The 13,975-nt window shown below is 47.0% G+C and overlaps 1 protein-coding gene across 5 annotated transcripts in view; it reads left to right on the top strand.

Annotated features, from left to right (window-relative positions):
• ANKRD13B (ankyrin repeat domain 13B) overlaps positions 1-13,975 on the top strand; it is a 475,220-nt gene that overhangs the window by 304,975 nt on the left and 156,270 nt on the right. For all 5 annotated transcript variants that reach the window (XM_086955096.1, XM_086955097.1, XM_086955095.1 and 2 more), the window contains exon 2: positions 425-560. In XM_086955096.1, the coding sequence (XP_086811222.1) occupies positions 425-560 (136 nt within the window). The remainder of the gene's footprint in view (positions 1-424; positions 561-13,975) is intronic.

The following is a 13,975-nucleotide window of genomic DNA, read 5'->3' as shown; positions in this document are numbered from 1 at the left end:
TGATGCTATGCATTGTAAGGTATAATTTGGAAACAGGCATTTTAAATCCCCTTTGATCTGGATTTTAAATGCTTGGCCTTTTCATCCTTTCAGAAGCCATGTTCTGCCTCTGCGAGGTTTCCTCTGTCTCTTCAGCTTGAGAGCAGTCCACTGCATAGGCCACTGGAAGTGTGCTGTGTTCTCAGCAAGAAGGCCTGTAACAAATCACCGATGTGAGGATAGATCTAGACCTCAACAATCCTTTTTTCAATAGATTTGCTGCTGTGAAATGGCAAAAGCATGCTTGAAAAGAACTGTTTTTAGGAAGGGTAGTTTAGTAGTTCTGCAATGTGTTGGATTAGCTGGGGTGCATTTTCATGCTCTGTAGAATCTGCAGACAGGAGGCGGTCTTTTCACAATGGTTTTCTGTTCTCTTTCTCTGCAGGTGGAAATTGATCTGCTGGACCCACGTGGACGCACACCCCTGCACCTTGCCACCACCCTTGGGCACCTCGAGTGTGCCAGGGTCCTGCTCAAGCATGGCGCTGATGTCAACAGGGAGAACCGCAGTGGCTGGACAGGTAGGTGCTAGCCCCTGTTCATTGCTGGGATCCGCAGAGGGTGGAGAGGTAGGTGCTAGGCCACCATTACTGCTATAACCCACAGAGGCTATAAAAGGCAGGATCCAGCTTCACTGCTCATAACACAGCGGCTGGACAGCTAGGTAGTAGCCTTTTTTTCACTGAGATATGAGTGGCAGGGTAGGTAGGTACAAAGCCCTTCTCAGGCTACTTTATCACTGCTGAGATCAGCAGAAACTGCACAAGCAGATACCAAGGCCCTTTTCTGCTCCATGCCTTGCACATGTCGCTGTTGAGTGAGTGACATTGAGGACATAAGAATTCTTTTTCAACGCATGAGTGTATATATATATATATATATATATGCGGGGGAACACTGAGCAGCTGGTGCTTGCGGCGAGAAAAGGGCCAATTCTCGCAATATTATTTTCCCAAACTTGAAAAAGTATGCAGCGCTCTTCTTGGCTAATGTAACTCTTTATTAGGTCATCACTCTCCTCCTCCTATGCGTTTTGAACGTCAAGTTCTTGATCACGGTCATTAACAGAGTCCATTTTCACTTTCTGCTATTTATACCAAATCTCCACATCCGCCCGCAATGAGGCATTGTGGGACTGGTAGTTGATGTTTTCTACATTTGTGTTCATATTCTTATTTTCATGTTACCATTGTTCCAACATTTTTTCTCTTTAATACCTCCAACGCCCTGAGCGATCTCAAGTGGATCCCTGTTTGGTACTTTGACATCGATGCCATTATTGGCTAGTAAAATGGCGTATCCACACCAACCCGTACTGTATGTGGGATAGGCCTGGTAAAGCCCCTCCCCCGTTTGATATTGTCACTCTATTGTAGAGGCAATAAGGTCAACACCTGAGGCCTCTGCACACTCGGACGCTCGTTGCATTGATAGAGGGTTGGTATGGACATTGATTAGTAACATTGTAAAGAGGTTAAATCTATGTATTAAGGTAGCATATCACTGCACACACTTGAATGGAGGGTGAAGAGGGCCCTTCCACAGTGCATGTTTGGTCTGGAGACTGATCCCTTTCTGGCTCCAGGCCACATGAACGGGATAGGTGGGCATGCCCCTACTGTGGTGCCAGCAAGGAAACTGTGGAGCATTCACTGTTCTTTGATCCACTTATGTGAAGAGGAGGGTAAATGGATATGCCCAGTATGTTGAACAACAACTCTGCTCGACACGGTCCGTCTACTGTGGTGACCCCCCTACAGCTAAATTATTTCTACCGTCCTCCCCACAAGATGATGCAACCCCCACCAGTTTTTCCGTTATATAACAGGTTTGGAATATTTCAGGACCTGGACACATTGGACTGACTGCCCTCCGAAAGCACCGAACTGCCTTCTGTGTGTTTTGACACAATCCAGCTAGTGGAAACACCTCCAGAGGCAGCCCCGTTAACATTGGAGACTTCTCCACCTAGTATATTATGTGAACAACAGGGGCATGTCACAGCTAAATTCGTCTCAGGAACTAACCAGAGTCCTTGTTTGAGGAATGATAATAACTTACAAATTCTCAGTTGGAACATTGCGGGTCTGAAGACCAGGATGGAAATTCCTTCCTGGAGGGACTGTGTCAATTGTTATGACATATTAATGTTTCAAGAAACATGGTGTGTTGAGGACCTGTCGCTTGAGGGGTACAGCTGCCATAACAGGACTGTTTTAGCCCCCCTGTTTGGCCGTCCTAGCGGTGGACTGTCCATTTGGATAAAAATCTCTGCAGAAGTAAAAGTTGACAAACTACTAACCAATTGTCCTAGCTTCATGGCACTCTCATATACTCAGAGGACAAGACTATGTCTAATCAACTTCTATAATAATGATTTTTCGTCCCAACCTAACCCAAATTTTATTCTTTTATTTGATTTTATCAATGAAATTATGGATGGACAGGTACATGGGAAATTTGATGGCATTTGTTTAGGAGGGGATTTTAATGCACATGTACATCCAAGAAATCCCCCATGCAAAAGAGGCATAGAACTGTTAAATCTTCTCGCTACCAGTGAACTTGTCAACTGTATGGAATATGTAGGTATGGAGAACAGCGCCTCCCCATTTCCCACTTTTATTGGCCATGGGGGAGGCACCACAATTGATTATGTTTTCGTCTCACCTCTTGTTGCCAAGGCTTTAACAAAGGCCGAAGTAGTGTGTAAAATTTACAGCGATCATTATCCGATTGCCATTCACTTATCATTGCCGAGGGGTAAGTGTCCAAGACATGAAATAGGTGCAAGGGATTTGGAAGTCTCAACAGATAAATTGAGGGTAATCTGGAAGGGAGCAGACAATAAGGGAATCCTAGCAGGAATTTGCAAAAAATATCCAACTTTGATCGAAAATTGTCTCACTACCGATGACCATGGGGTTAACGTGATTAAATCATTCTCTGAACTTTGTTCTGTAATTAAAGGTGAGATTTCCAGACCAGCTTCTAGTAAGGCTGAGGAAACGCCTAGATGGTTTGATGCCCCATGTTCCAAAGCAAACAGGATGCTTAGAGCTGCCCTAAAAGCTGAACCTAGGGATATACCGCGAGTAAGGTTGCTCAGAGCAGAGTACAAGCGTGCCCTACGCACTAGATCAAATGAATTACTTAAAACCCACTGGGATTCCCTGGCACGATCTGTTGACCTGAAAGATACCACTGGGTTCTGGAAGGAGGTAAAGGTGATAAGATCTATTGGTTCCAACTTGACCGAAATTAATTGTAATATCACTGGTCCTACCTGGGTTGCACACTTTGGAAAAATCTATGCAACACCAGATAATCCTCCTCTGTCGCTACCCTCCCTACACCCACTGAATATTTCTGTATTCGAGGTAGCTGATGCTATATTAGAAAGCGCTGGGAATAAAGCGCCCGGTTCTGATGGGCTCTCTATTGACCAGCTAAAATGTGAGCCCGGTTTTTGGGCCCCATTGCTTTGCAATGTTTTTAACAATCTAACAGACGGGCAAATCCCAGAAACATGGTCACGTAGCATTATTGTTCCCATTTTTAAGAAGGGCGATAGGCTGGATCCTGGGTGTTACCGCCCAATTTCTTTAATTGATAACACCTTGAAAGTTTTGGGACGGATCATATTTAAAAGGATTAGAACTTGGACTGATGAGAATAACATCCTACACCCTAGCCAGCTTGGGTTCCGTAGTAGTGTCGGAACGGTGGAACAATGCCTGAACTTAAACCTGATCATGGCAAAATATAATATTGCTAAGAAATCCCCTTTATATTTTGGTTTCATGGACTTGAGCTCGGCTTTTGATTTCGTTAATCGTTCCCGCCTTTGGTCTACCCTTCTTGAATATGGCTTAGACGACCATCTGGTACACTTTTTAGCTTTTTTTACACCGCGACCTAAAAGCATGTGTGCGTGTGAATCAAATGGGTGAAGTCTCTGACGATATTAGCATTGGCAGGGGGGTCAGACAAGGGTGCGTGCTGGCCCCCCTCCTGTTCATTTTGTACATCAACAAGTTAAGTGGCTCTCTGAGCACTTTAACTAGTGATGTGCCTCACGTAAATGGAGTCCCTATAACCACCCTCCTTTATGCAGACGATGCGGTCTTGATGGGCCGCACTCCAAAGGCACTCCGCATTTTAATTTCAGGTTTTGTCCTTTTCATGGCCGATTTAGGCCTGACAACTAATTTTAAAAAATCCCTGATCATGAGTTGTGGTCCTAAAAATCACAAAATCCCCCAGATCAATTCAGGGTCAAATGTTTTAAAAAGCACCAGCACTTTCCCCTACCTAGGGCTGCTATTCTCAAATAGCGGTACGTGGCATGCCCATGTATCTTATGCCAGGAACAAGTTGGGTAAGGCCATTAACTGCGTAACCTCCTTGAGACAACCCAACCACGCTGATGTAATAACACCCCTGGTCAAGGTCTATCAAACCCAATGTATGCCAACCGGCACTTACGGCGCCGAAGTCTGGGGTTATACCAACTGCTCCCATATCCAAAGAGAAGAAAATAGATTTTGCCGGAAGGTGCTGGGGGGGGGTTATTTGTTCCCCCAACTATGTATGTCACAACGAATTAAATATTCCATACATAGAGGATTTCGTGAGATCTAGACCAGCACTATTCTGGATAAAGATATGGAACAACACGGCTGCTACCTTGACCCGTGAAATTATTCTGGATTGCCTAAAATGTGATAGGGGACACCATATACCATGGTTGAAAGCAGTAAAAGAGTGCCTTGTAAGTGTGGGGTTGGGCTCTCTGTTTACATCACCAAACTTAATAAATCGCTCCCACAAGACCATCACTCTAAGGGCATTGTATGATTTGTACAGCGAAGAGCGTGATAGAAAGAACTTGACTAAATGCACTGTTGTAAAATATTTGGCTTATTCTGAACCACATACTAAAAAACCTGGCCCACCATACAGATATTTACGTCTGCATCTCGGCAGATGGGTTAGGGGTTTACTGTTTCGTTTCCGAGATGGGAGCATAGTTAATCTACTGAACTTCCCACTGGGATACAATAAACACCTTGAAACTTTAAACTGTCCATGCAACCCTAACATGAAGCAAAACCTTATGCATTTCTTGTTCTTCTGTGGTTTCTACAAAAAGCTCACTGGACATTATCTAATGCCTTATTGTAGAAAAAATGGTTTGACTAATTTTAAATCAGCTTTGCGGTCTTTTCTATTATTGGGATCAGATGAAGTTACTTTTAGGGTGAGCTGTTTTCTCAAAGCTGCTGTCAGATTAAGAATCGCTCTTAACACTGAGGTATAATCATCGCACACTGCACTTTTTATTATGCATTTTAGAGAATTTTTTACCTGCTCGTGTTCACCTCTTTGTAATAGTTTTTTCATGTGTATGTAGATATAATTATGATATTGTCCTAGCCATCCTTTTTAACTATGGTCGTTAAAACTGTGTTTTTAAACTGTGTTTTTTAAACTGTGCTCTAAAACATTTTTTCTCTTAAAAACCTATTTTGGATTATGAAGGGACAAATTTTGTTTAGCAAATGGAATTTGATTATGCTTGATTGTTCTCGGATTTATTTTTCAAATGTCATTACTGAATTGAATGTTTTAAATGTATTTTGTCTGTACTTTTATGGATGTTTTTTATTCCGAATAAAGATCTTTTGACTTGACTGATCCCTTTCTAGCTCCAGGCCACATGAACGGGATAGGTGGGCATGCCCCTACTGTGGTGCCAGCAAGGAAACTGTGGAGCATTCACTGTTCTTTGATCCACTTATGTGAAGAGGAGGGTAAATGGATATGCCCAGTATGCTGAAATGTAGGAGTTAGAAAACATGTTGAGGCTCTTCGTATTTTAAGATAGGACACAAGTCAACGCTTTGCCTTTGCTGTCTCCCCTTACCGTCTGATGATGGAGAGAACTAGGTGCCTGATTTCTAAGCCTAATGCGGGTCCTGGTATCACAGCGGCACAGGGTGCTCCCAGTGTCTCTGCTCCCCCTCACTAGCACTTCGAGACTCTCTAACTCATAACTCTATCTGTACTTTATTAAAGCATAGGGTGCCGTTAGAAACTTTGTTTTCCCCTATGCTCCAGCACCATGAGAATTCACAGACCAAGACTGCTTTTGTTCACCTCTGTGACTCTTTTTCTGAGTTTCTGAAATGTTTTGGCTGTATCGATTTTTATCCAATATTTTATGATGCATGTTTGAGCTAAGCAGGTTTTATCGCTTTTTTGGTGCATGCTTGTTTGATTTTAATGTTTATGCTATGTTTTATTGCTCTATTATGGCTTACTGCCTAAATAAAGATTTGCTAATGATAATAAACAATTTCACTATTTAGGTTCCCTCCTTTGCCACTCTACACATTTCATGCTCAATTGCAGACTGTCCTGTAGGGAAACCAAGAGCTGTCTTTGAAAGACCAGTAGGGCTGAGGAAGGGTAAGTGACAGAGCAGATAGTTTTTGACAGGAGAGTAAGTCTCAGTCCTACTGGCCTCTACTTGATAAAGATGTGGGAGAACCTCCCACTTCCCCTGGACGCCAGTCAGTGGCTTTTCTTGCATATTCTTACAACAGAAACATTTGCAGGCTAAGGACGTCCAATGTGGGTCCAAAGTGGCCAGATTTTCCGAAGAGGAATTGACTATGTAAATGTCTCCTTTTTACAATCCTATGTAAAATAAAGTATGTATGCTCAAAGTCTGCCCTGGGCCAACTTTGGACACCACTATTGACGACAGACTTCCATCGGTTAGTGTACCAACAATTCTGATGTGCTTCACTTGACATCATTTATTCATGTTCAGCATTATTAAAAATACGCACCTAGAAGTGAGGCTTATTCACAGTTGTTGCTATACAAACGTTATCATGTAGTGATATTTGTGAAGCCCTTTTATACCCTTTGCAAGGCCACAGACGCTTTTTGGAGGTAGTAATCAAGCATCAGAACAAACGACAAGATGTAAGAGTGCACACAACACAACCCTCAACAGGATGGTTCCACAAAAAGCCTGAACTATATCACAATGCTGTTACTTATAATCTATTGTGGCACCAAAATGAGACCCAAAACACTGAGTAACTGTAGGTCTAAACGTAGAGTGTGGAGGAAAGTCTGACACTGACCTAATCTTTAGTCAAAGCATAGTGAAAAGGATGAATAACAGTGCATGATACTTCTTCAGGTGAAAAAGTACACATCAGTCATCTCTCGGTTCCGCCCTTGTCATCATTTTGGACTCCTTTCACCAAAGAAAGAGCTCCTGCATTTGTTGTAAATGCACAGTATGAACATGGATGACCCAATGTAACTAAATGTATGGGTGGTGTACCCTTCTAGAGGTGACTGAAAAGCAGTGCGTGAAAATATGGGTAAAAGAGTGAAATAGGTGAAGGAATATAAAAATTGGATAATAGAGAGCTAAATAACTTTATTAGGTGTCTCTCATATTTCCAAATCTAAAAAACCAGTGCGGGATCATAGCAGTTTCAAACAAATATCTGCTATATTGATGAAAAAGGTCAACATGTTTCTGCAGTTGGTGGACCTCAGATAGTGTCCGCTGCTTTCTTCAGGACCGTGACTTCGCTACTGCATAGAGGCTAAAGGAATTAGTTAGGTGTATTTAAAACGTTAAATGAACAAAAAGATGTCACCTGGACGTCTTTGTAGAGTAATCATCCTTCTAAAGGAGATGGCGTCCATGAAGAACAGGTGAGTGTATCGGACAAACACAACAACACATAAAGAAAAAAGAAACAAAGACACATTGGTAATTGTAAGACCATCACCACATGAATACTGCCTGCTAAGAAATGTGACAACTGAGAAAACAAAATAAATGAGGCAACATCACCCACAATCTGGCTTTACCGATAGAAAATTATAAATGTGCTATTTTGTATTTTACGTGAATTACATTTTTCATAAAGGCAATCGAGTAGCCAACCTCGTGAAACAAGTACTGAGTGCAATGTAGAGCAGCAACGAAAGAGGGAGAAGGCGAGACTGTTAAAATCAATATTATTGTCAGCATATCGGTGTGTGCCTCGCCCCAACGCTGTCTGTCCAGTAAGGATTAGGAAGGTTCAGCCCTGTTGCCTCCACCATACTCCCCCACCCCCTCCACTAGCTGGTGGCCTTATTAGCAACACAAGTTAGGCAGCGCTTGGGCAGATGCTGATGGAATCTAGTTGGCACATATACATTTCTTCAGATCATGCCTTTTAGGTCCCAGTTGCAGGCTCTTATTGTAGAACGTGGCCCATGGGCAGACAGCATTTCGAGAAACAGCGGTCAGTCGAAGCTGAGAGGGTCATACAATGAATGGGTCGATGGAACCTGACAGTGACTGATGCTCCGGACTGCTGTAAGAGATCACTGGACCAATTAATGACGCTCTCTTCCGTAGCTATAAATTCAATTAAAAAAATCAAGTAATAGGAGCACATTGCCAAGAAAGTAAGTAGTGAAAACCCATTTAGAGAAAAAACAAGAGAATAGAAATACAGTTTTGTGGAAAACAATAGAAAAAAACATGAGAGGTTTAAGACAAGGGAATATAAAGTTGCTTAAAAAGTTGAAAAACCGACCGTTTTAAAAAGAAAAACAAACCGTGGACCACACAGAGAATCTCATCTAGACGACATATTTTAAAATTGAAGTAAAAAACGAAGTAAGGATACATAGGTATATGGAGACTGGGTAGGGAAAGGGTTAAGACGCTAAATGGGATAGGGAAAGGTCCCACAGGGAAGGGGATATACGTGTCAGGCCCTCTCCACTAAGTGCGCAGCGCCATTAACATAATCGCAATAACGGGACCCGGGACACTGCTGTTGCTTTCCGCTTGGTCCGGACTAACTCCGGGGCCACGCCTCCTTTATTATATAGCTCGCGCGGCGTGACGTATCACGCCCGCGCTAGCGCACGGCTACGTGCGCGACCACTAGACTGCAAACATGTAGTCTCTGAACATTACACTCCTTTCAACCTTTATTAAAACAAAATCACAACAGGTAATAGTTAAAGTCACTACACCTCGCCTGGTAGAAGAAGAACATAAATGGCCGGCAGGCCTGTTACCAGTCTGGTGATAAGGCGTCTGAATCTCAGCCTACTGCAAAGTCCGCCAGCTGCGAAGATGGTGCTGGTTTTCTTCTTAGCCCATAGCCTGCGGCCTCTCCCCGAAACAAAACCCTCCGTGGAATGTCCTGTCGGGCGGGGGCTGGCGACAGACCATCCCCAGATGGGTGGGGGCTGGCAGCACAGTGCCTCTCGGACGCTGGTGAGTTTACCGCTGACTGGTCCACGGGGCTTCCGTGATCACTCCCCGGGGGACTGGTGTTGCACTCTGCTGGGCTTGGTGGGGCTCTCTCCTGTTCCTGACTGGAGTGCTCTTCGGATGGGGTGGAGGCTCGCTTGAAAAATGATACATTGCGTGTGACTGTTTCTCCGTCGCGTTGGGCCGTGACCATCGTGCCAGACCGGCGTGTGACTGTCCAAGGTCTGGGTTCGAAAGGGAGTCTGAACTTGCTCCCTGGGTATCTGTCTCTCACATAGACTTGATCTCTTTCCCAGATGGACGACTCTTTGGCTCGGCGTCTGAAACTGGCATAGTCATTTGAGCGCTTTCTGTTGAGCAGGGTTTGCCGGGAGCTTGCTTCAGTTGGGGTCCAGGTATGATGATGGGGTATCGTGTCTCTGATTATTCTTCCCATTGCCGATGGCCCCGGGGCAGCTGTGGTCGTGCGATGAGGCGTGAGCCGGTATTCCCTCAGGAATGTGTATATAGCTCTCTCCAGCGGTGCTTCTTCAGCATGTGCGATCCGGATGACTTTGTTGAGAGTCCGCATGAACCTCTCTACCTCTCCGTTAGCTTGAGGCCATCTGGGAGTCACCTTCCGGTGCTGGATTCCCCATTCCTGGAAATAGTCGGCGTACTCTTGACCTTGGAAGGGTGGCCCGTTGTCGGTCTTAACCTGCTCGAAGATACCATGGGTGGCAATGATTTTTTCGAACTTTGCGACCACTTCTTTGGCAGCCAGTGAGGTTATTATTTCCACCTCTGGATATTTGGAAAAGTCATCAATGAAAACGAGCATGTAGCGGCCATCCGGAAGGTGTCCAAAGTCTGCGCTCACTTGTTCCCAGGGCTTTTCTGGGTTATCTTCGGTGATGACCGGGGGTGGTGATTCGGGTGGCCCTGCCGCTTGGCACCAGCGGCACCCCTTGACTGTCCGCTCGACTCTTGTGTCCATTTCCGGAAACCACACTTTTGCCCTGAGTCTACTTTTTGTCTTCACCATTCCCTGGTGGCCACGGTGAGCCAGTTCAATAGCTTGTTGGGTCAGACTCATTGGCATCACGATTCGTGGTCCTCTGAGAAGGCATCCTTGACTGTCCACTGACAGTTCGTCCTTTATCTTGAGGATGGTTTCTAGGGCACGCTTCGCCTCGGGCGTCCTCTTGTTTAGTGATGTTTGAAGTGTCCTCCAGTCGTTTTGTCGTAGAGCGTTTGCTACTAGCTGGAGAACCTCATCACTGCGAGTCGCCTCCCTGGGATGCCTGGAGAGGTAGTCTGCCGGGTTTGTTGCACCGGGCTTGAATTCCAGCTTGTAATCATACTCTTGAAGTTGAAGGATCCATTCCTCTATTCTGGGTGGAGGTTTGGATACTGATCCCCTGAATAGTGGAAGTAGAGGCATGTGATCGGTAGAGAAGGTGAATGGATGCCCATAGACGTATACATGGAAGTGTCTGCAGGCCCAGTGGATTGCGATCGCCTCCCTCTCGAGCTGAGAATACCGTTGTTCGGTTTCGGTCAGCGACCGGCTGGCGTAGGCGATGGGTGCCCAGTCCTCTCCACCTTGGCTCTGTGTTAGCACCGCTCCCAATCCGTATGGGCTTTCGTCCACGGCTATGTTGGTTGCCTTGGCAGGGTCGAAGTAGGACAGAGTCGTGTTGGCCGACAGGGCCGCCTTGGTGTTTTGAAATGCTAGCTCCTGCTCTTCTCCCCACTGCCAGGGGGTAGTGGACTTGGTGAGCTCCCGTAGTGGTCTGGTGAGGTTGGACAGGTCTGGGATGAACCGCCCACCGAAGTTTACCATCCCGAGGAAGCTCCGCACCTCCGATGTGTTGGTCGGCGCTGGGGCCGCTTGCACGTCTCTCACTTTCTCAGGGTCTGGGGCCACTCCTTTGTCGGAGAATGTGTATCCGAAGAAGCTAATTTTGTTCTGCAGGAATTGAAATTTTTTTCCTATGCAGCGTACGGCCTGACTCCTTAATCCTTTGCAATACATCTCTGAGCCTCTGGTGATGTTCCTCCACAGTGTTAGCGTATATCAGCAGGTCGTCGCTGACGTTCAGGACTCCTGTGAGCCCGCTCAGGACCTCCCGAATCGTGTTTTGGAAGACTTCCGCGGCGCTCGATATTCCGAAGTTAAGTCGTCGATAGCGCCGGAGTCCCACGTGGGTGGAGAAAGTGGTAATGTATCGGGAGTCCGGGTGTAGGAGTAGCTGGTGATACCCTGATCTTAGGTCCATTTTGGAGAACCACTTCGCTCCGTTTAGTTCTCCCAGGATATCGTCTATTGTGGGTGTTAAGTGTCGTTCCCTCTTCACTGCTGCATTGGGCAGGCGCATGTCAACACAGATGCGAACCTGCCCTGGCTGTTTGGGTTTTCGCGCTACCACAATCGGCGACACCCATTGGGTGGGCCCGCTGACTTTCTCGATTATGCCTTGTTTTTCGAGGGTCTCCAGTTCCTGTTCCACCTTTTTCCTTAGGTGGAATGCTATTCGTCGATGCCGGAGGGCGACAGGCTGAATGGACCGGTCAATGTGTAGAGACACTTCTTTTCCTCGGAGACATCCGATACCCTGGAATGTGTCTTCAAATTCTTCGAGAATCGTGTCCAGTTCTTCCTCCAACACCGCCATCGCGAAGGATATCAGGTGGAGATCTTCAGCTGTTTGGCCGCTGAGTAGCATCCCACTGCCTTCTTTGGTGACGTAGATGGTTGACGGTGTCTTCCGGTCTTGGTGCTGTATCTCCGTTTGTAAGCACCCAATTAACGGTATTGGTGTCTTTTGTCCATAGGCAAAGACTCTGATCTTGGCCGCCTTCAGCTCCGGTTTTTCTCACAATTGGTTGTAGACATTTGCCGCCATGAGCTCGATCGTGGCTCCTGTGTCGATTGTTGCTCTCACCTCTTGGTGTTGTACCATTATTCTGCACTTCAGGAGCCGCCGTTTCTTCCTCTGCGGCTGGTCTATGGCAAACACATAGTGAACTGGATAGCTGTTGGCGTCGTCGTCCATGTCCTCGCTATCTGGGTCTTCCCTTACGGCATGGGCTGCTTCGGGCTTTGGCTTGGAGGATCTGCACACTGATGCGAAATGGTTCATGCGCCCGCACGACCCGAATTTCCTCCCGCGCGCTGGGCAGTCTTGTGCCCGATGTGGTGCGCCGCCGCAGTATCCGCATTCTTTTCGACATTCTAGTGGTCTTCCTCTCCCGAAAGGGCGTTGCTTTGGCCGTACGACATTGATTTGCTCGGCCACATTAACTTGCTCTGTCTTGACAGGTCTGTGGAGATCTGCTTCCATGTGCGACGCTCTCGCCTGTGACAGCTCTTTGGAACGACCTAGCTTTAAAATGTCCGCTAGTGGTTTTCCATCCTCTTGGAGGATCTTCACCCTCAGGTTGGAGGAGTAGCAGCCTTGAATGATCTGGCCGCGAATTTCTTCCTGCTCGTCGCGGAAGCCGCATGTGCTCGCCAATTCCTTCAGACGGCCATGGAATGCGTCGAGGGATTCTTCCGCTTCCTGTCGCGCCTGCCTGAAAAATGAAACGCTCGTAGTCTTTACTGGCCATTGGCTCAAAATGTGCATTGAGCGCATTGAGAAGCGTGTCATAGGTATGAGGGGTGGCTTCCACCAGGGTCTTATAAATCTGATGAATATCCTTCCCTCCGAGATGTAGGAGGAGTGCCCTGCGCCTTTCTCTCGCTGTACCAGCTCCCTCAAAGTAAAACTGCAGCCTCTCCGTCCAGTCTTTCCATCGTGGGGCTAGGTACGCTGGAGCCCCATCGACGACAAAGGGTTCGATGGGCGGAATGGTCGCCATGGCGGAGGGAGATGGCTAACCGATGCAGTGTGGGAACGCAGGGGCGGGCAAAGTAGGCTTGGTGCTCCTCCCTGAAAGAATTGCCACACGGGCCGTCGGGGAAACGCTGTGTTCGGCCCTGCTGGAGGAGGCTCTGCTGCAGGCCTCAGGGGCGTGCTCCCTTATGCTCCGATGGAGTCGCTGGGTATAGGTAGGCCTAGTACGCGTAGGACTGCGCCGGTATCTGGTTCACTAGGTCTGGCCACTGCAGATGCACATCTCGCCATGTGCTCGTCGCCACTGGGTCCGCCTGCGATGTCTTCCGGTGCGTGCCGCCACTCGCACGTGGGGCAGACGGCCTCGTACCGAGGTGCGGCGTGCGGGGCCTGCATGGGCCGGGAGTGCAAAACATGCAGCTGCAGAGCAGGTCAAACAGTGCTCCAGGGCACACCATGGGCTCGATTATCCCTCGTCGCCATTGTCGGGCCCTCTCCACTAAGTGCGCAGCACCATTAACATAATCGCAATAACGGGACCCGGGACACTGCTGTTGCTTTCCGCGTAGTCCGGACTAACTCCAGGGCCACGCCTCCTTTATTATATAGCTCGCGCGGCATGACGTATCACACCCGCGCTAGCGCACGGCTACGTGCGCGACCACTAGACTGCAAACATGCAGTCTCTGAACATTACAATACGCTCATTTTACAAATGGGTCAAATGGCTGTTAGGGAATGCACCCCCGTTTCCTCCCCACCCCTAAAAAAGCAGGTAAAAAGAGGGAAGAAG

Source organism: Lissotriton vulgaris, chromosome 2_1 (genome assembly GCF_964263255.1).
Source record: "Lissotriton vulgaris chromosome 2_1, aLisVul1.2, whole genome shotgun sequence".
NCBI lineage: Eukaryota > Metazoa > Chordata > Amphibia > Caudata > Salamandridae > Lissotriton > Lissotriton vulgaris.
The sequence above is the reverse complement of the archived record's forward strand: the minus strand, read 5'-3'. Positions and strand labels throughout refer to the sequence as shown.